Raw genomic sequence first — 21,409 nt, forward strand, 5'->3', positions numbered from 1 at the left:
TTCAGCAGTGTGTAGTTGAAATGGCTGTAGGATTCTTCCTCTCGGGTGAAAGAGCTATGCTTTACTTTTGGAAATACTATTTGACTTTCTGTTCCTAAATACCTTTTTTATGCATGGTGCACTTGCAGTCTTCTAGCCATGAATTCATCTTCTGCTTCAAAAGCCCCAACTTGGCCCTTGAACCTGATTTCAGATTCTCGATATTAAGATCGTTTCGCAGCACGTTTGGAAAGGTGTTGGTTAGAAAAGTAAATGACAATGCCTTTCATTTATCTGTTCTAAAAACAACACATAGATACAAGGCATTGTCATTTACAATGCCAATAGCTCAAACTCTAATAAATGCGAGACCTAATGCATTGTAAATGCTTGTTTTGCTTTTTGGCGCCTGCGTTTTGTGGTTACTTAATAATAACATATAATAATAATAAGCAAACAACGTGGATGGACACATTTACAAAAGCGACTCATTCGTATTTTGATTTAAATGAGTGCCAGGAAACCATTTGGTTTTTTAAAAGACCCCTCACCCACCAACCTTGTTGGTGGCATGCTTCACCATTGGGGTCCCAACTGGGTAGCCGAATGCCACCCAGTTGTGCTACGACGCCTGATTACAGCTGAACTAGTTTTTGTGTAGATGTGAGGGAAGTGGTGCAGATTAAAAATATCTCTGGGAGTCCTTACTCAATATACTTTATTCTTCGTGGCCCAGGATAAGGTTAAAACTCGAAAGAGGGCGACCTCAGAGAAAAATGCTCCTTGTTGTCACAATGGTAAGTCTACATGTTTTAGCCCCGTGAAAAGTGGGGGGCTTTCATCAGGACCAAGTGAGTGAAGTGAGGGTGTGACAAAAATAAGCCACTTGTATAGGTATTTGCAACACATATGCTAAGGTGTGTTGTGAGGTGAGTGGTGTCTGTATATTTACGGACCCACTGATCAATAAACACTAGCTACATGTTACTAGTACCTGCTAGCAGGACCTGGTAGAGGTGTCCACCTGAAGTCAAACATTCGTCAAGACGGAGCACCCACCGGCAACACCTATTTTGGTCTCCTCGTGGACCTTGATTAATTATAACCCCCCCCCCCGCCTCAATGTAAAGCTTTGAGTAATTTACAGACATCTTTCGTTCAGTTGAGCACAGTGTGATGTGTTGTGCAAGTTGGGATTCAAGCTAAAGCAGTAATCCGCCCCCCAATCGAGAACCAATACTTACTGAACAGGATGCTCAGCAGTCCCCCGGACATCACCAGGAGCCCCACCAGCAGGTCGGCCACCGCCAGCGACATCAGGAAGTAGTTGGTGGCGTTCTGCAGCTTTTTCTCCAGCGACACGGCCAAAATGACCAGGATGTTGCCCCCGATGGTGGGGATGATGACCATGAGGATCAGCAGTGCCGCCCATTGCTTCTCCGGGAGCTGGTCCTGGGTCTTGGTTGAGGCGTTCTGCACCATCACGGTGTAGGGCATCTCCGTGAGCTGGAGGATGTACCGGGAGAGGTGGCCTGGCTGGGACATTTCCGGGGACATGAGAGCTCTGCCTGGCTCTCGCGTCCGGAACAAAGCCATCGAAAGTTCAGCATGGTCAACAAGTAATCCCGGCATAGACTTGGGTCAGATATCCTCCTTGAGAAAAGACCTTCGCAAACCAAAGACCTCCTTCATCTTAGCAGGGTGAGAGGCTGCTCTTTTCCTGGTTCACTGTTGATGTGTTTATTCTCTGTGGCTCTGCTCATGGAAGCCCAAAGGATCTCTCACCTCCTGGTGGTGAATTTTTAGTGTTTATGCTCCTGCTGGCGCTGAAAAGGTGCAAGGAGAATCCGCCATCTTGGGGTGGTCTTCAGCCGTGGAGCTTGCAGCATGGCGAGTCCCCCTAGAAATAAAGGAGGTAGATTGTCATATGACATTTCGAGATCCACTGTTACACGTGTGCCTGGTTAGAAGTATTCGCTGTAGACCCTGTGCTACGTCTGTGCTCCCCAAGCTTGTGGTTCTGCTTCCTTTAATTCCCTTGGGTGTTACTAGAAGTCCTCGTACCCTAGTCTAAGCACCTCTGCAGTGAACCTCTGCTCGAGCCCTTCCTGGTCAGTCGAGAACCTCAGTCGAGCCCCTTCCTGGTCTGTCGAGAACCTCACTCGAGCCCCATCCTGGTCAATCAAGAACCTCACTCGAGCCCCTTCCTGGTCAGTCGAGAACCTCACTCGAGCCCCTTCCTGGTCAGTCGAGAACCTCACTCGAGCCCCTTCCTGGCCAGTCGAGAACCTCACTCGAGCCCCATGCTGGTCAATCAAGAACCTCACTCGAGCCCCTTCCTGGTCAGTCGAGAACCTCAGTCGAGCCCCTTCCTGGTCAGTCGAGAACCTCAGTCGAGCCCCTTCCTGGTCAGTCGAGAACCTCACTCAAGCCCCTTCCTGGTCAGTCGAGAACCTCAGTCGAGCCCCTTCCTGGTCAGTCGAGAACCTCAGTCGAGCCCCTTCCTGATCTGTCGAGAACCTCACTCGAGCCCCTTCCTGGTCTGTCGAGAACCTCACTCGAGCCCCTTCCTGGTCATTCGAGAACCTCACTCGAGCCCCTTCCTGGCCAGTCGAGAACCTCACTCGAGCCCCTTCCTGGTCAGTCGAGAACCTCACTCGAGCCCCTTCCTGGTCAGTCGAGAACCTCACTCGAGCCCCTTCCTGGTCTGTCGAGAACCTCACTCGAGCCCCTTCCTGGTCTGTCGAGAACCTCACTCGAGCCCCTTCCTGGTCTGTCGAAAACCGCACTCGAGCCCCTTCCTGGTCTGTCTAGAACCTCACTCGAGCCCCTTCCTGGTCTGTCGAGAACCTCACTCGAGCCCCTTCCTGGTCTGTCGAGAACCTCACTCGAGCCCCTTCCTGATCAGTCGAGAACCTCACTCGAGCCCCTTCCTGGTCAGCGGTGCCCCCCACTCCTGTGACTGATCCTCGACACAGCAGTGCCAAGTGGTCGAGCTGTGGCCCTTCTTGGGCCCAACCTGGCCAAGGCGGTCCCTGCGCCTTGGGGTGGGCAGGTCCGCGGAGCCTCTGGGGGCGGGCAGGGGGTCCACTGCCCCCACTTGAGTCTACTCCAGGGCTTCTTGGCCTGTTGCAGTCAAGGACGTCTGCCCAGGGCTTCACCACAACCTAAGACCTTTGAGGTGGACAGGGGGGGCTCAGGTCTGCAGACCAGCCTCTGGATTGGGCTTTGGTGCTTTACGCTGATCTCCGACTGAGGAATCAGAGTAAATGGCCCTTGAAGGACCCCGAGAGTGTCTGCTCTACTTTGGGGCCCTTTCCTCAGCTGTCGAAAGCCAGCAGCACGCGTCGTGTAAAGTACTGGCCTTTACCCCTGTCCATTATTTCTACGGCTCACAGCACAACTGTAATGTAGTTTGTGAGTAATATGTCCCTTTTATTTTTAAACACTTTAATTTTTGTATGTTGATCATTTGCACTGACGGGTGCATTGTTACTCTAGGAAATGTCCCTCACATGCCCCTCTCCCTGAAGCTGTCAGGAGTGCGCCTGGGGTCGGTGCTCTCTCTCGCCAGGTCCTGGGAGATGCTAACTTCGCTCCGTGTGCGCCCCTCGGGTGATGAACGGGCGGGTGCAGTGTTTATAAACCGTGCCCGGCGCGGGCTTAAAGGGGAGCGGGCCAGTGGAAGCACTCCCGGCGATGAAAGGAAGTAAAGGACCTTGGGAGGAGTAAATCTCGGAGTGTGCCCCCGTACAGGCGGGCGAGGGCGGCGGCGGCGGGTTGGGACTGTAAGGAAGCAGGCACCGGGCCCTCCGCTCCCAGGAGATGAAACCGACCCCCGCACCCGGGGGTGAGAGGGGGCCCTCTCCCTAAGGACAGTACTGGGGGGGGGGGGGGCATGGGGCCACGCGGTACTGTTGTTGGCTCAGTGCGGCGGTCCAGGGGGCAGGGACTGGCACCGCCCCTTAAAAGGCAGACTCTGCCACGTGCCATCTGGACCAGAGAAGGGCCCTCCTAGGGGTCTTTTAGAGAACCGATGCAGAGGGCCGGGGGCATTCTGGGGGCCACACACAGATCTTTGCCACAGTGCGTCGGGGGCGGCTGTGCGAGAATCGTGACCGCACTCTCGGAACCGGGTGTTCGCGCTCTGTCTCTTTATCTCTCTCGCTCTCTTTTTTTCTTCTTTCTCTCGCTTTCCCTCTCTCGCGGCATCTTACTTTCTTTTACTCTTTCTCTGCCTCTGCCTCTCACTCTTTTTCTGCCTCCCACTGTTTTTCTGCCTCCCACTGTTTTTCTGCCTCCCACTGTTTTTCTGTCTTTCACTGTTTTTCTGTCTCTTTTTTTCTCTTTCTTTATCACTTTATCTCTTTCCCTCCATCCCTGTCTTTCCGCTCATACCTAGAGGAGGTCCCGGTGCACGGTCCGTGCTGGTGTCTCTGCGCCCTGACACGTGCCGGCGTGAGAAGGGTGAGAAGTGAGGCGCTAGAACAGACCCCAGCATCAGAAGTGAGAGGAGGCTGCCCCCGGCCCCGCCGGCCTGCAGACCCTCCGCGCGGGTGGAGGGGGAAAGGGGGTCGTATGGCCGCGCGCGCCCTTCTGTTCACATGTATTGACGCCCGTCCGCAGTGCCCGGGTTGTAAGACGTGGTTCCGATTCTGGAAAGGTTCGTCTGGGTCCGCGCATGCGACACCCTCTGGAAGGCTGCCTCACACTCCTGCATACACCAGTCCCCAGTCATTCCCAGGGCTATCCGTGAGAAGGTCACCCAGTACGTGCTTTCCTTGGCATTCTGGGACGTGTAGTCCTGTTTGGCCCATTATGAATTTAGGACTTTAAGAGCCACAGTTCAAGTATAAGAACCTGGACTGCCTGACACGCCAGGCTTGCGAGCTGAGCTGTGCTTGTCGGCTTCAAGAGCCTCTGGCTGTGAGCCCTTCTGCCTGGCACCACGGGTGCCCCTCTGCCCTGCAGCAGTGGCTGTGAGCGGCGCAGGGTGGGCGCCCTTCTGCCTGGCACCACGGGTGCCCCTCTGCCCTGCAGCAGTGCCTGTGAGCGGCGCCGGGTGTGCGCCCTTCTGCCTGGCACCACGGGTGCCCCTCTGCCCTGCAGCAGTGGCTGTGAGCGGCGCAGGGTGGGCGCCCTTCTGCCTGGCACCACTTGTGCCCCTCTGCCCTGCAGCCGCGGCTGTGAACGGCGCAGGGTGTCCTTCTGCCTGGCACTGTGTGACCCTCTGCCCTGGCTGTGAGCGGCACTGGGTGTGCGCCCTTCTGCCTGGCACCACGTGCGTCCCTCTGCCCTGCAGTCCTGGTTGTGAGCGGCGCCGGGTGTGCGGCATTGTGCCTGACACCATGTGTGGCCCCCCGTGGCTGTGAGCGGCACTGGGTGTGCGCCCTTCTGCCTGGCAATGAAGTGTGACCCGCTGCCGTCGTAGCTGTGAGTGGCACTGGGTGTGTGCCATTCGCAGGGCACCGGCAGCGAACCATCGGTAACCTCCGGTTTCCTGTTAATTACTTTCAGTTAACCAGTGGTAACCACAGGTTTCCGGTTAATTACTTGCAGTTAACTGTTCATCTGACTGGTTTAAAGTGGAATTGAATGAAATAGCGTGCAGTGTTTATAAAACTCGGGACGCACACGTGCATCCAGCGTGGCACACGTGCATCCAGCGTGGTGTGCGTGTGGACTTCTGGACGTGCCGGGCTATTGTGAAATGAGTTTCATGGGACAGTTCCACGTGCTTGTTGGTGTCGGAGGGGGCAGAGGGTGGGGGTTGAGGGTCACCTCTCGCTCTTGGTCCACAAGAGTGGACCGCCCTCCCGTGCCATCTCCGATCTCCCGCCACACCCTGGTTCAGGAGCACCTTAACCCCTTCCTCTCCCCCCCTGAATGCCTGCTGTGTTTCTGGGTATCTGGTGTCCTGCCATCTTGGCGCCTCCCGCGGCGCTTTACAGAGGAGTAAATACCGCATCTTAGTTTGTGGGTTGCGAGGATGTCGGCCACGCGCTCTACCCGGAGTAGTTTGAGACCTTGCGAGTGAGGGCACACTTCATATTATTCTGCTGTTCTAGGATATTTACATCCATGCTGGGACCGCTTGCCATGCTCCACCTGGCGACAGGCTGCCCCTCGCCTGGCTTGTCGTTTACTCGTCGCCACCGGAGTATCCCCGCACTAGAGGCTCCTTACATGGAGACGAGGAGGGGGCTCTGTCGGCAACCCTTGCCCGTCTCATCGGGTGGCACTGGGGTCTGCTGAAGCCAGAGTGATTAATAAGTGGTTTGAGGTGTCCCGACTGGCAGAAATAAATCCTTTTCACCACAGATTTGTAATTCGATTATACATATCAAAGATATTTATTTCTCACAGTTTTCCCAGAATATTTATTGAAGAATGTGTGGATTTGTTCAACCTCGGGTCTTGTGTGCCAAACCCAATTTATAAGTCCTGGATAAGTATTCCTGTCCGATGGTAAATGTTTTCAAAATGTGAGAAATAAATATCTTTGGGCATAATTGAGCTACCAATAGGAGCACCCTGCTTCCGACCCCCCACCCCCAGGTGGTGGGTTTCAGGGAAGCAGACAGATGGAAGGGGTGCCTTGTCTGTAGCCTTCGCCCGCCTCTTCCAAGGGGTTAGAATCTGCAGTAAGCAGAGGTGCTTAAAGATCGGTGCTTCTCAGGTCGACAGCCCCTGCCCAGGTCCCGCAGGGTGGCACTATACAGGACAGCCCTTGCGCGAGTCCAGCAGGGTGGCACTATTCCGGACAGCCCTTGCCCAGGTCCCGCAGGGTGGCACTATACAGGACAGCCCTTGCCCAGGTCCCGCAGGGTGGCACTATACAGGACAGCCCTTGCCCAGGTCCCGCAGGGTGGCACTATACAGGACAGCCCTTGCCCAGGTCCCGCAGGGTGGCACTATACAGGACAGCCCTTGCCCAGGTCCCGCAGGGTGGCACTATTCAGGACAGCCCTTGCCCAGGTCCCGCAGGGTGGCACTATACAGGACAGCCCTTGCCCAGGTCCCGCAGGGTGGCACTATTCAGGACAGCCCTTGCCCGGGTCCCACTGGGTGGCTCTATTCAGGACAGCCCTTGCCCAGGTCCCGCAGGGAGGCACTATCAGAACCACTCTTGCCCGATATTCCGGACAGCTCATCCCCATGTTCCGCAGAGTGGCACTGTCAAGAAAGCCCATTCCCGGGTCCCGCAGGGTGGCACTATTCAGGGTAGGGGTATTTAAGAAGCGTACCTTGCTCGTGACTTGTTAGTCCGTCCTGCCGCAGGGCATCTGTCCGTCCATCCCAAGGATTCCTCTGCTTCTCGCGTCGTCCTGTTTGAAGCCTGTGTTTGCCCCCACTCGTGGGGTGGTCCCTCCCCTTCGGTGCCCGTCCTGATCCGTCAGCCCAGTTAGCGCTTGCTCCTCCCCCCACGGGGGCTGTGCCTTTATTCCCCTGTTCTGGAAGAGTGCCAGGGGAGCAGGCATGAAAAGCGAGCGTCCGTTCGGGATAAAAAGGCAGCGGAGGGCGCCGGGAGGAAGCCTGCTCCGGGGACGCCTGGCTTGTCGTTTACTCGTCGCCACCGGAGTATCCCCGCACTAGAGGCTCCTTACATGGAGACGAGGAGGGGGCTCTGTCGGCAACCCTTGCCCGTCTCATCGGGTGGCACTGGGGTCTGCTGAAGCCAGAGTGATTAATAAGTGGTTTGAGGTGTCCCGACTGGCAGAAATAAATCCTTTTCACCACAGATTTGTAATTCGATTATACATATCAAAGATATTTATTTCTCACAGTTTTCCCAGAATATTTATTGAAGAATGTGTGGATTTGTTCAACCTCGGGTCTTGTGTGCCAAACCCAATTTATAAGTCCTGGATAAGTATTCCTGTCCGATGGTAAATGTTTTCAAAATGTGAGAAATAAATATCTTTGGGCATAATTGAGCTACCAATAGGAGCACCCTGCTTCCGACCCCCCACCCCCAGGTGGTGGGTTTCAGGGAAGCAGACAGATGGAAGGGGTGCCTTGTCTGTAGCCTTCGCCCGCCTCTTCCAAGGGGTTAGAATCTGCAGTAAGCAGAGGTGCTTAAAGATCGGTGCTTCTCAGGTCGACAGCCCCTGCCCAGGTCCCGCAGGGTGGCACTATACAGGACAGCCCTTGCGCGAGTCCAGCAGGGTGGCACTATTCCGGACAGCCCTTGCCCAGGTCCCGCAGGGTGGCACTATACAGGACAGCCCTTGCCCAGGTCCCGCAGGGTGGCACTATACAGGACAGCCCTTGCCCAGGTCCCGCAGGGTGGCACTATACAGGACAGCCCTTGCCCAGGTCCCGCAGGGTGGCACTATACAGGACAGCCCTTGCCCAGGTCCCGCAGGGTGGCACTATTCAGGACAGCCCTTGCCCAGGTCCCGCAGGGTGGCACTATACAGGACAGCCCTTGCCCAGGTCCCGCAGGGTGGCACTATTCAGGACAGCCCTTGCCCGGGTCCCACTGGGTGGCTCTATTCAGGACAGCCCTTGCCCAGGTCCCGCAGGGAGGCACTATCAGAACCACTCTTGCCCGATATTCCGGACAGCTCATCCCCATGTTCCGCAGAGTGGCACTGTCAAGAAAGCCCATTCCCGGGTCCCGCAGGGTGGCACTATTCAGGGTAGGGGTATTTAAGAAGCGTACCTTGCTCGTGACTTGTTAGTCCGTCCTGCCGCAGGGCATCTGTCCGTCCATCCCAAGGATTCCTCTGCTTCTCGCGTCGTCCTGTTTGAAGCCTGTGTTTGCCCCCACTCGTGGGGTGGTCCCTCCCCTTCGGTGCCCGTCCTGATCCGTCAGCCCAGTTAGCGCTTGCTCCTCCCCCCACGGGGGCTGTGCCTTTATTCCCCTGTTCTGGAAGAGTGCCAGGGGAGCAGGCATGAAAAGCGAGCGTCCGTTCGGGATAAAAAGGCAGCGGAGGGCGCCGGGAGGAAGCCTGCTCCGGGGACGAGGGCTCGGCGGCGTGTCGTGGTGGTGAGGGGCACATCTGGAGTGTCTGGACGGAGCGGTAAGTGCTTGTCTCCGAGCCCGAGCGGTGAGGGGCACATCTGGAGTGTCTGGACAGAACGGTAAGTGCTTGTCTCCGAGCCCGAGCGGTGAGGGGCACATCTGGAGTCTCTGGGCGGAGCGGTAAGTGCTTGTCTCTGAGCCCGAGCGGTGAGGGACACATCTGGAGTGTCTGGGCGGAGCGGTAAGTGCTTGTCTCTGAGCCCGAGCGGTGAGGGGCTCATCAGGTGTGTCTGGGAGGAGAGGTGAGTGCTCGTCTCTGAGCCCTAGCGGTGAGGGGCACATCTGGAGTGTCTGGACGGAGCGGTAAGTGCTCGTCTCTGAGCCCGAGCGGCGAGGGGCACATCTGGAGTGTTTGGACGGAGCGGTAAGTGCTTGTCTCTGACCCCTAGCGGCGAGGGGCACATCTGGAGTGTCTGGACGGAGCGGTAAGTGCTCGTCTCTGAGCCCGAGCGGCGAGGGGCACATCTGGAGTGTTTGGACGGAGCGGTAAGTGCTTGTCTCCGAGCCCCAGCGGCGAGGCGCTATTCTACTTCTCTTGGTGGCGAGTTCACATCTGGCGTATTCTTGTATTCCGTGTCTCTCTGCTTGATCGTTTAGGGCGGCGCACCTTCGGCTAGCTCAAGACTGAGCTATGCCTTTGGCTTGCTGTGGATGTGAGGTACACCTTTGATTTGCTAAGGCTCTGAGGTACACTGCTGGCTTGCGCAGGCACTGAGGTATACTGCTGGCTTGCTCGGGCACTGAGGTACACTGCCGGCTTGCTCAGGCACTGAGGTACACTGCTGGCTTGCTCAGGCACTGAGGTACACTGCTGGCTTGCTTGGGCACTGAGGTACACTGCTGGTGTGCTCAGGCACTGAGGTACACTGCTGGCTTGCGCAGGCACTGAGGTACACTGCTGGCTTGCGCAGGCACTGAGGTACACTGCTGGCTTGCTCAGGCACTGAGGTACACTGCTGGCTTGCTCAGGCACTGAGGTACACTGCTGGCTTGCTCAGGCACTGAGGTACACTGCTGGCTTGGGCAGGCACTGAGGTACACTGCTGGCTTGCGCAGGCACTGAGGTACACTGCTGGCTTGCGCAGGCACTGAGGTACACTGCTGGCTTGCGCAGGCACTGAGGTACACTGCTGGCTTGCGCAGGCACCGAGGTACACTGCTGGCTTGCGCAGGCACTGAGGTACACTGCTGGCTTGCTTGGGCACTGAGGTACACTGCTGGCTTGCTCAGGCACTGAGGTACACTGCTGGCTTGCTCAGGCACTGAGGTACACTGCTGGCTTGCGCAGGCAATGAGGTACACTGCTGGCTTGTGCAGGCACTGAGGTACACTGCTGGCTTGCTTGGGCACTGAGGTACACTGCTGGCTTGCTTGGGCACTGAGGTACACTGCTGGCTTGCTTGGGCACTGAGGTACACTGCTGGCTTGCTTGGGCACTGAGGTACACTGCTGGCTTGCGCGGGCTCTGAGGTACACTGCTGGTGTGCTCAGGCACTGAGGTACACTGCTGGTGTGCTCAGGCACTGAGGTACACTGCTGGCTTGCTCGGGCACTGAGGTACACTGCTGGCTTTCTCGGGCTCTGAGGTACACTGCTGGCTTGCTCAGGCACTGAGGTACACTGTTGGCTTGCTCAGGCACTGAGGTACACTGCTGGCTTGCTCAGGCACTGAGGTACACTGCTGCCTTGCGCAGGCACTGAGGTACACCTTTGATTTGCGCAGGCACTGAGGTACACTGCCTGCTTGCTAAGGCACTGAGGTACACTGCTGGCTTGCTCGGGCACTGAGGTACACTGCCGGCTTGCTCAGGCTCTGAGGTACACTGCTGGCTTGCTCAGGCACTGAGGTACACTGCTGCCTTGCGCAGGCACTGAGGTACACCTTGATTTGCGCAGGCACTGAGGTACACTGCCTGCTTGCTAAGGCACTGAGGTACACTGTTGGCTTGCTCGGGCACTGAGGTACACTGCCTGCTTGCTAAGGCACTGAGGTACACTGCTGGCTTGCTCGGGCACTGAGGTACACTGCCGGCTTGCTCAGGCTCTGAGGTACACTGCTGGCTTGCGCAGGCACTGAGGTATACTGCTGGCTTGCTCGGGCACTGAGGTACACTGCCGGCTTGCTCAGGCTCTGAGGTACACTGCTGGCTTGCGCAGGCACTGAGGTACACTGCTGGCTTGCTCGGGCACTGAGGTACACTGCCGGCTTGCTCAGGCTCTGAGGTACACTGCTGGCTTGCTCAGGCTGTGAGCCTTTGGCAGTCAGATGTCCACGTGGCTTGTCCTTGCAGTGGGGGCTCCTCTGGCTTGTCCTGGCAGTGGGGGGGGGGGGCTCTTATGGCTTGTCCTGTTTGTGAGGGTCTCCTCTGGCCTGTCCTTGCAGCGTGGGGGGCTCCTCTGGCCTATCCTATTAGTAGGGGGCTCCTCTGGCGTGTCCTGGCAGCGGGGGGGGGGGGCTCCTCTGACCTGTCCTGGCAGCGGGGGGGCTCCTCTGGCTTGTCCTGTCAGCGGGGGGCTCCTCTGGCTTGTCCTGTCAGCGGGGGGCTCCTCTGGCCTGTCCTGGCAGCGAGGGGCTCCTCTGGCTTGTCCTGGCAGCTGGGGCTCCTCTGGCGTGTCCTGGCAGCGGGGGCTCCTCTGGCGTGTCCTGGCAGCGGGGGGGGGCTCCTCTGGCTTGTCCTGTCAGCGGGGGGCTCCTCTGACCTGTCCTGGCAGCGAGGGGCTCCTTTGGCTTGTCCTGTCAGCGGGGGGCTCCTCTGGCCTGTCCTGGCAGCGGGGGGCTCCTCTGGCCTGTCCTGGCAGCGGGGGGCTCCTCTGGCCTGTCCTGGCAGCGGGGGGCTCCTCTGGCCTGTCCTGGCAGCGGGGGGCTCCTCTGGCCTGTCCTGGCAGCGGGGGGCTCCTCTGGCCTGTCCTGGCAGCGGGGTCTCCTCTGGCCTGTCAGGGTAGCGGGAGGCTCCTCTGGCCTGTCCGTCAGTGGAGGGCTCCTCTAGCCTGTCCTTGCAGCGGCTCCTCCGGCCTGTTCTTTCAGCGGGGATCTCCTCCGGCCTATTCTGTCAGGGGGGAGCTCCTCCGGCCTGTCCTGTCAGGGGGGGGCTCTTCTGGCCTGTCCTTGCAGGGGGGGCTCCTCTGGCTTTTCCTGGCAGCGGGGGGCTCCTCTGGCCTGTCCTGGCAGCGGGGAGGGCTCCTCTGGCCTGTCCTGGCAGCGGGGAGGGCTCCTCTGGCCTGTCCTGGCAGCGGGGGGCTCCTCCGGCCTGTCCTGTCAGGGGGGGCCTCTTCTGGCCTGTCCTTGCAGGGGGGGGGCTCCTCCGGCCTGTCCTTGCAGTGGGGGTATCCTCTGGCCTGTCCTTGCAGCGGGGGTATCCTCTGGCCTGTCCTTGCAGCGGGGGCGGAGGGCTCCTGTGGCTTGTCCTGGTTGTGAGGGGCTCCTCTGGCTTGTCCTGGCAGGGGGGGGGCTCCTCTGGCTTGCGGGTTTGGCTTGGTGGAGTGCGGGTTTCCTGTGAGCAGTGGAGGTGTAGTCTGTCCCCGGGGCCTTCCTAGAGCCCATGTAGGAGTTTGTATGTGTTTGGGCTGTAGGAGTACACGTTTCCCGTGAATTGTTGAGGTGTAGTCTGTCCCTTGTGCCTTCCTGGAGCCCCTGTAGGAGTTGGCGTAGGTTTGGGCTGTAGGAATGCAGGTTTCCTGTGAGCTGTGGAGGTGTAGTCGGTCCTTTGTGCCTTCCTAGAGCCCCTGTCGGAGTTGGTGTGTGGCTGGGCTGTGGGAGTGCACGTTTCCTGTGAGTTGTAGAGGTGTAATTGGTCCCTTGTGCTTTCCTAGAGCCCCTGTAGGAGTGCGAGTTTCCTGTGAGCAGTGGAGGTGTAGTCAGTCCCTTGGACCTTCCTAGAGCCCCTGTAGGAGTGCGGGTTTCCTGTGAGCAGTGGAGGTGTAGTCGGTCCCTTGGGCCTTTCTAGAGCCCCTGTAGGAGTGCGGTTTTCCTGTGAGCAGTGGAGGTGTAGTCGGTCCCTTATGCCTTCCTAGAGCCCCTGTAGGAGTGCGGTTTTCCTGTGAGCAGTGGAGGTGTAGTCAGTCCCTTGGACCTTCCTAGAGCCCCTGTAGGAGTGCGGGATTCCTGTGAGCAGTGGAGGTGTAGTCGGTCCCTTATGCCTTCCTAGAGCCCCTGTAGGAGTGCGGTTTTCCTGTGAGCAGTGGAGGTGTAGTCAGTCCCTTGGACCTTCCTAGAGCCCCTGTAGGAGTGCGGGTTTCCTGTGAGCAGTGGAGGTGTAGTCAGTCCCTTGGACCTTCCTAGAGCCCCTGTAGGAGTGCGGGTTTCCTGTGAGCTGTGGAGGTGTAGTCGGTCCCTTATGCCTTCCTAGAGCCCCTGTAGGAGTGCGGGTTTCCTGTGAGCTGTGGAGGTGTAGTCGGTCCCTTGGGCCTTCCTAGAGCCCCTGTAGGAGTGCGGGTTTCCTGTGAGCTGTGGAGGTGTAGTCGGTCCCTTGGGCCTTCCTAGAGCCCCTGTAGGAGTGCGGTTTTCCTGTGAGCAGTGGAGGTGTAGTCGGTCCCTTATGCCTTCCTAGAGCCCCTGTAGGAGTGTGGGTTTCCTGTGAGCAGTGGAGGTGTAGTCGGTCCCATGGCCAATCCTAGAGCCCCTGTAGGAGTGCGGTTTTCCTGTGAGCAGTGGAGGTGTAGTCGGTCCCTTATGCCTTCCTAGAGGCCCTGTAGGAGTGTGGGTTTCCTGTGAGCAGTGGAGGTGTAGTCGGTCCCATGGCCAATCCTAGAGCCCCTGTAGGAGTGCGGGTTTCCTGTGAGCAGTGGAGGCGTAGTCGGTCCCTTATGCCTTCCTAGAGCCCCTGTAGGAGTGCGGGTTTCCTGTGAGCAGTGGAGGTGTAGTCGGTCCCTTGGGCCTTCCTAGAGCCCCTGTAGGAGTGCGGGTTTCCTGTGAGCAGTGGAGGTGTAGTTGGTCCCTTATGCCTTCCTAGAGCCCCAGTAGGAGTGCGGGTTTCCTGTGAGCAGTGGAGGCGTAGTCGGTCCCTAGGGCCTTCCTAGAGCCCCTGTAGGAGTGCGGGTTTCCTGTGAGCTGTGGCGGTGTAGTCTGTCCCTTGGCCCTTCCTAGAGCCCCTGTAGGAGTGCGGGTTTCCTGTGAGCAGTGGAGGCGTAGTCGGTCCCTTATGCCTTCCTAGAGCCCCTGTAGGAGTGCGGGTTTCCTGTGAGCAGTGGAGGTGTAGTCGGTCCCTAGGGCCTTCCTAGAGCCCCTGTAGGAGTGCGGGTTTCCTGTGAGCAGTGGAGGTGTAGTCGGTCCCTTGGGCCTTCATACCCCGGTCCGAAGCTCTGGGCCGACCTCCCGGAATCTCTGAGAATCTGCTCTTCTTCGCTGTGTTTTGCAAGGGATTGAAGACTTGGCTGGTTTATCTAAGGGCTGGATTCACTCCACTTGGGTCTAGCGCTGGGAAACCCCCGGGGTAGCTGAGCGCTTTATAAGACGTCTTAATAATAGGTTGACCATTGATGGTCAATGTCTGCGATGGAAGAGGCCAAGCCTAGTGTGGGGAGGTGAAGGGATAACCCAAGGCTCTTGGACCTCACTAACCCTAGGACAATGTTCAATGGTACCAGAGGGGCACAGCCTTCGTTGCGTGGTTAGATCCGTGCTCGCGTTTGCTTTACCTCCCTCTCCCTTGGTGCAGCTTTGTTTTCATGTAATGTTTGCACTAATGTCCCTTACTAGTGACTTCATTGGTGGTTACATATGTCATCAGTGATGTCATTGCTGATTTCCTTTATGTTGTCCTATATGGGGTCTTAAGCAGTGGTCGTCCGGTAGGAGTTTATGGGCGGCAGAACCCTAAAGGGAGCATTTCAAGTTTTTTTACATTTTAGATTGTATACACCATACGGTCAGCCTTTATTGGATCTCACCTATGGATTTGCAGTGAAACGTAAGGCTTCGCTATGACGGTTGCAACACTTGTGGTCACGAACAGTAAAGATTGTGGAGATACAGGCCTTATTTCTATTCCGTGCTTCAATAACCAGTCTTATATTGCATATGTATGTGCACATTTATCCCTATGCAGCTACACACACATCAGTACATTTTTTCACTCACACGTCTCTCCACGAGTCTAACCATCTGCTTGACTGCTCAGTAAAAATCAAAGTGAGTGTACTGCACTTTTTAGTTTGTAGCAGAAAAGACTTCTTGTGGGGGGGAATTCTGAAAGCTTCCCTGAGAATGCTTTCCAGCCATTGCTCATCATTCATTGGCTATGTGGTTTGTAACTCACAATTTCTGACTTTCTATTTGCTGGCTTTGTTTTAAGCTGTCCAGCATGTCTTTGTCCCGCCTATGTGGATCACATCCTTCCTTGTATTCTTCCACAGGTCCTCAGTTTCTCTAAACAGACCTTTACATGTTGTTCTTTTCTTTTGCCACATGTGCTGTGCACTCAAAGGCAGAGATCAAATGTTATGCTCTGTCTTTTGAGGGAGCTTGGTGTTTACTTTTCTGTCTCCGACTTCAAAGGAGAGGATTTATGTGACAATCTTGCCAGGTGCTGGGAAAGAAAATGATTTTTCCAAGCACACAACTACATTTAAATGGCTGTAAATGAACTGTGCAAATAATTCAGAATATATCAGAATTAGGAAAGAACAAATTAAGCAAATTATTTGTGTAATTTTAAGTGTGGTGTAAACAAATGTTTTATTCTGATCAAAGTAGGTGATGCCATTTCCACACAATATCATTTGTGCGGTCTATAATTTTATCAGTAAAACTATGTGCAGATGCAATGGTCATTGTAATTGAAAATGTGTTTGTAATCGCTGTTTGCTACCACACCATGCACCCTCCCCTCTACGCCCCCCCACTGTACGCCCTTCAACGCTACGCCTATCCACTCTACGACACTCCACTTCATGACACCCCACTCAATTGAATTGTACCACACTCCACTCAGTTCTACCACACCCCACCCCATTCTACCACACTCCACTTCATTTTTCCACACTCCACTTCATTTTTCCACACTCCACTTCATTCCACCACTCTCCACTCTGGGCCACTTGTCGGCACTCACTCTACGACACTCTACTCTTCAGCATCCCGCAACACTGAGATGACACTCGACGACACTATGTCACGACACTCTGACACTCTTATCTGTTCAACAACACTACACAAAATGCCACTGTCCTCTGCTCTGACACAACACTCTATGCCACTCTCCTACGACTCTCCACTCTGCAACACTATGCCACTCTCCTCTACAGCACTACACTCTCCGACACTGTCACTCTCCTCTGCTCTACAACACAACACTCTACTACACTCTCCTCTGCTCAGTGACTCTTACCCCGCGACCCTCTCCTCTGCTCCTTCTCTCTGCTCCTTTCTCCTCTCCTCTGCTCCTCTGCTCCTTTCTCCTCTTCTCCTCTGCTCCTTTCTCCTCTCCTCCTCTCCTCCTCTCCTCCTTTCCTCCTCTCCTCCTCTCCTCCTCTCCTCCTCTCTCCTCTCCTCCTCTCTCCTCTCTCCTCTGCTCTACAACTCTCCCCTCTGACACTATGCCAATCTGCTCTACGGCACTCCATGACACTCTATGCGCCTCTCCACTCTGCGCCCCTCCTCTCCACTCTGCGCCCCTCCTCTCCACTCTGCGCCCCTTCCCGCTCTGCACCCCTCACCACGCCCTCCCCGCTCTACGCCTCTCTGCCACTCTGCCCTTCACACGCCACTTTATGCTTTGCCACTCACCACAACTCTACGCCCCTCCAATCTGTCACACTACCCTCCTCTTCAGCACCTTCCGCTATGCCACTCAACTCTTCGTCACTCCCGTCCCCTCCAATCTCCTCCAAGCTATGACGCGCTACACCACTATCCACCCCTCCAAACGGACACTCCACTCTCCTCCAGACAACGACCCTCTACCCCCCTCACTGTACTCCACAGTGGAGGTCCTTCTTTCCTCTAATTTGAAAGTGCAGCATTGTAAAACCATATTTAAGCGGAGAAGTTGTCGGATGGGGCAAAAGGGCAGAGGGCAAATGCTGCAGGTGTGTGGGGTCCCTGCTCATTTAATACAAATGTTTTGTGGATGCGAGAAACTTCTGTCTCAAACAGGGAATTGAAACATTTAAAACAAAAGCAAAGGTGCACCACAAAACAAGGAAAAGTATTCAATCCGTGTCCAAAAATATATTCTTCAAAAGTTATTCTTTTATTTAAACAGAGTTAAAACAACTATCTTGATGACTTTGAACAGCCGTTTCGTCCATTCACATGGACTTCTTCAGGGCATGAATGGAAGATATGCAGTAAGAACTGGTAATCAAGCCAACTGGTTGTACAAACGGCTGATGTCGTATGGTCCTTTTCAGATTTTTTTTAGAATATTAGAGAAAAAACAGGTTGCCTATATTTGGGCGAAAACCGGTTTATAGATCAGTTGGATTGAGCCATCATAGTCGCATGTAATAATAAAAGCATCCAGAGAGCGCTTTTGAATCAAGCGTGTTAGGAACCCTTGGTACAAGTAAAGTTTGCATGCTAGTGATCAAGTCGTGATGAATCTGGGTCCTCCCAATTTAATGTAGGCCCAGAAAAGTGGCTGTAAGCTGTTGCCGGTCTCAATAAACCGCGTAATGTGAAAGAGAGTGTCTCCCGCCGATTCCTGTCAGAACGAAAGTTCTGGATGCTTTTATTAGTACATGTCACTATGATGGCTCTGAGCTGAAGACTAGTGTCAAACAGGACATGACTAAAGTACATGTCGCTGGCTGTCCTAGTTTGTGACCGTGTTTAACCTAAAGAAGCTTTTTTGGTTTTAAAGTTGAGTTTTAGTGTCTTTTAGGAGCTATTTCAGACCCAGCAACTCTTTGTACTCCTTCTTTGTTGTAATTTTCCAAATCAAGTTTTTCTACGTTCTTTGCCTTTCTGCATTCTCTGAGGTCAGTCATGATACCTTAGGTACTGTGTTGCCCCTTGCCCCTTGTTTTATATAGCGCGAGCTTGACCCGAAGTTATCGGGTATCAGAGCGCTTTACATGAGCACCAGTTGCGTTACATGAGGACATTCATTTTTATTAGGCACAGGGAGATTAAGTGAGTTGCCCAGAATCGCAGGATGTTGCGCGTCCTTGCCGAGACTTGAACCCGGTTCCCCAGATTTGAGGTCGACCGCCCTAGCCGTTGGGCCAACTCCTCTCCCCCAGCTCTTCCTACCTCTCTTGCATTGTAACTCTGAAACTCCCTGGTCTAATCTCTGCCTATAGTCAGCCATTTGTTTCCTTCTTTAACATGCTGGTTTGCTTGTGTGCAAAAGGGCAGTTTGTGTGAGCACTAGTGAGGACAGACTGGCACAACCTTTCCTCCTTTAGATATGTGTATGAAGGTGATACATTATTTGAGAGAGGCGGGGTGGTCCTATTCTCAGAGCAGTCTCCATATCTCCAGCGGAGGACAGACTTTGGGCTTCGACCCTGGAAGGCAGTGCTGCAGTTTGGACAGTGATGGAGTTTGGCAGTATCACAGAAACAGATTAGGAATTTGTTAGTTTTTGATTGTTGCACGTTCAGTTAATTACAACGCTTGCTATTGGCAAGTGAATGGTAGAGCATAAAAAGGAGGCAATAGTTAAACAAAATAAACACCCCTTTGAGCTTGTGCTACACGCCCTGACTGCCTCGAGCATTTCTGGCCATGCTGAATGTTTTGGATGAATTGGAATCCAAAATTAAATTTTGTTCTTGAAACATTGATTAGAAACGTCTGCATCTGATGCAGCAGATAGACCATGGCTTTCGGGGCAGGCACGGCTCCCAGCCCAGGTCCAGCAATCTTGGTACAAAGCCCACGGTCTGTTTTTCTGTAGGCAGTCAGGTTTCACAGCCCACGCTCTGTTGTAGTTGGGCAGTCAGGTTCACAGCTCACGCTCTGTGGTTCCTTAGGCAGTCCGGTTCGCAGCCCATGCTCTGTGGTTCCTTAGGCAGTCAGATTTCACAGCCCACGCTCTGTTGTTAGTTGGGCAGTCAGGTTCACTGCCCACGCTCTGTGGTTCCTTAGGCAGTCAGGTTTCACAGCCCACGCTCTGTTAGTTGGGCAGTCAGGTTCAGAGCCCACGCTCTGTGGTTCCTTAGGCAGTCAGGTTTCACAGCCCACGCTCTGTTGTTAGTTGGGCAGTCAGGTTCACTGCCCACGCTCTGTGGTTCCTTAGGCAGTCAGGTTTCACAGCCCACGCTCTGTTGTTAGTTGGGCAGTCAGGTTCACTGCCCACGCTATGAGGTTCGTTGGGCAGTCAGGTTTCACAGCCCACGCTCTGTGGTTCCTTAGGCAGTCAGGTTTCACAGCCCACGCTCTGTTGTTAGTTGGGCAGTCAGGTTCTCTGCCCACGCTATGAGGTTCGTTGGGCAGTCAGGTTCACAGCCCACGCTCTGTGGTTCCTTAGGCAGTCAGGTTTCACAGCCCACGCTTTGTTGTTAGTTGGGCAGTCAGGTTCACTGCCCACGCTATGAGGTTCGTTGGGCAGTCAGGTTTCACAGCCCACGCTCTGTGGTTCCTTAGGCAGTCAGGTTTCACAGCCCACGGTCTGTTGTTAGTTGGGCAGTCAGGTTCACTGCCCACGCTATGAGGTTCGTTGGGCAGTCCGGTTCAGAGCCCACGCTCTGTGGTTCCTTAGGCAGTCAGGTTCACTGCCCACGCTATGAGGTTCGTTGGGCAGTCAGGTTCAGAGCCCACGCTCTGTGGTTCCTTAGGCAGTCAGGTTTCACAGCCCACGCTCTGTTGTTAGTTGGGCAGTCAGGTTCACTGCCCACGCTATGAGGTTCGTTGGGCAGTCAGGTTTCACAGCCCACGCTCTGTGGTTCCTTAGGCAGTCAGGTTTCACAGCCCACGCTCTGTTGTTAGTTGGGCAGTCAGGTTCACTGCCCACGCTATGAGGTTCGTTGGGCAGTCAGGTTCAGAGCCCACGCTCTGTGGTTCTTTAGGCAGTCAGGTTCACTGCCCACGCTATGAGGTTCGTTGGGCAGTCCGGTTCAGAGCCCACGCTCTGTGGTTCCTTAGGCAGTCCGGTTCACAGCCCATGCTCTGTGGTTCTTTAGGCAGTCAAGTATCTGATAGAGACGTCTAGCTGTAGATTCCTTACCTTTGAATTTCCCAGGCGTCAGGCTGGATCTGGAAACTTTTGCTGAGCAATACCCTTTGCGCGCGACGTCGGGTGGCTCCATTCGCCTCCGCGTGACGGCATTGGTTTCGACTTTGCAGTGCCTATATAGGCGCCACCCAGGCGTGCGGACTACAGTTCTTTTCTTACTGCGCCAGTTAAGTACCGATCGGGAAGAGGTACCCCTCTACTGCTTTTTGGTAGGCGTTTTCTCGACTTTTGCCAAAAGTTTTGGGATTTTCCGGCTTCATGTGTGAGGGACGTCTTCGAGGAAGGCCGGTTTCAAGCCGTACAGGGCTTCTTCCCGCATGATGTCGATCACCGATCCCCACCGCATTTGTCTGTGGTGTCTTGAGCACGACCACATATGAAGTTGTATTTTGTCTGTCTGTCGGGCGATGGCTCTGAAGACCTAGAAGGAGCGGTCGATGAAGTTACTCATGACCCGGCAGTCGACACCGTCCAGCGTGACTCCGAGGAGGTCACGGGCCCGATCGAAGAAGAGGCGGTTGCTGGGCCGCTCATGGAGCCATAAGTCCTCTTCCTCCCATTTGAGTTCCTCTGTGCACTCGGGGAAGGGGCATAAGAAGTAGTAGTCCAAGCGGACTTCGCCTTCACCTCAATTGGCATCCATCGTCGAGAGAGGTAAGGAGCACCGACACTCCAGGCACGGTTCCGCGGAGCCAGAGCCGACTACGCATCTCCGAGCCCAAACCTCCCAATCTCCCCCCCCCCCCCCCGCCCCCCCAAACCCCCGGAACCCGGAGTGACTCCTGCTCAAGTAAGAGTTTTTTGAGCGGAAGACCCCGCAGGTGAGCCTTTGGGCCCCTCAGAGTCGGGAGGGGCCCAATTTGGTTTCATGCAGTCAGATCTGGCCACAACGCCCATGGGACCCCAGGGATCTGATCCCCGACCTGGTTTGTCGCCGGTTGTGTCAACGTGACCTTCCCAGGTGTCGAACCCAAACTTTGAGCCTGCGACGTCACAGATGCCCGTCAGTGGCACAAGCCCCATCCTCAATGACACTGAGCCGGAATGACGTCCAAGCGACACCGATTCCCCCGTCGACAGAACCCAGAGGTTCTATGATGTCGCCTGATCACTTTGAGAATGTGCTGGCTCAGAAGAATAATGGGAGGAGAAACCTAGGAAATCTCTGAGGAGAATTGGACTGGTATGGGGAACTTGGGGAAGCCAGTGGACTGGATACTTATCCAGATAGCGGCATGCTCTCGCCGCCTACTGTGGTTACGGAGGAGGGGGCATCCTA

General features: G+C 55.3%; 2 protein-coding genes across 2 annotated transcripts in view; one reads left to right on the top strand and one right to left on the bottom strand.

The window, feature by feature from the left end:
* Positions 1-7,310, bottom strand: part of HTR2B (5-hydroxytryptamine receptor 2B) — a 32,422-nt gene extending 25,112 nt beyond the window's left edge. The window contains exons 1-2 of the mRNA XM_078668179.1: positions 7,227-7,310; positions 1,224-1,879 (exon numbers count right to left, since the gene is read on the bottom strand). Of these exons, the coding sequence (XP_078524305.1) occupies positions 1,224-1,611 (388 nt within the window). The 5' untranslated portion in view covers positions 1,612-1,879; positions 7,227-7,310. The remainder of the gene's footprint in view (positions 1-1,223; positions 1,880-7,226) is intronic.
* The window catches only part of PSMD1 (proteasome 26S subunit, non-ATPase 1), a 279,570-nt gene that overhangs the window by 141,589 nt on the left and 116,572 nt on the right, over positions 1-21,409 (top strand). The gene's annotated exons all lie outside the window — the stretch shown is intronic.

The sequence above is a fragment of the Lissotriton helveticus genome, chromosome 11 (genome assembly GCF_964261635.1).
Source record: "Lissotriton helveticus chromosome 11, aLisHel1.1, whole genome shotgun sequence".
NCBI classification, from domain to species: domain Eukaryota; kingdom Metazoa; phylum Chordata; class Amphibia; order Caudata; family Salamandridae; genus Lissotriton; species Lissotriton helveticus.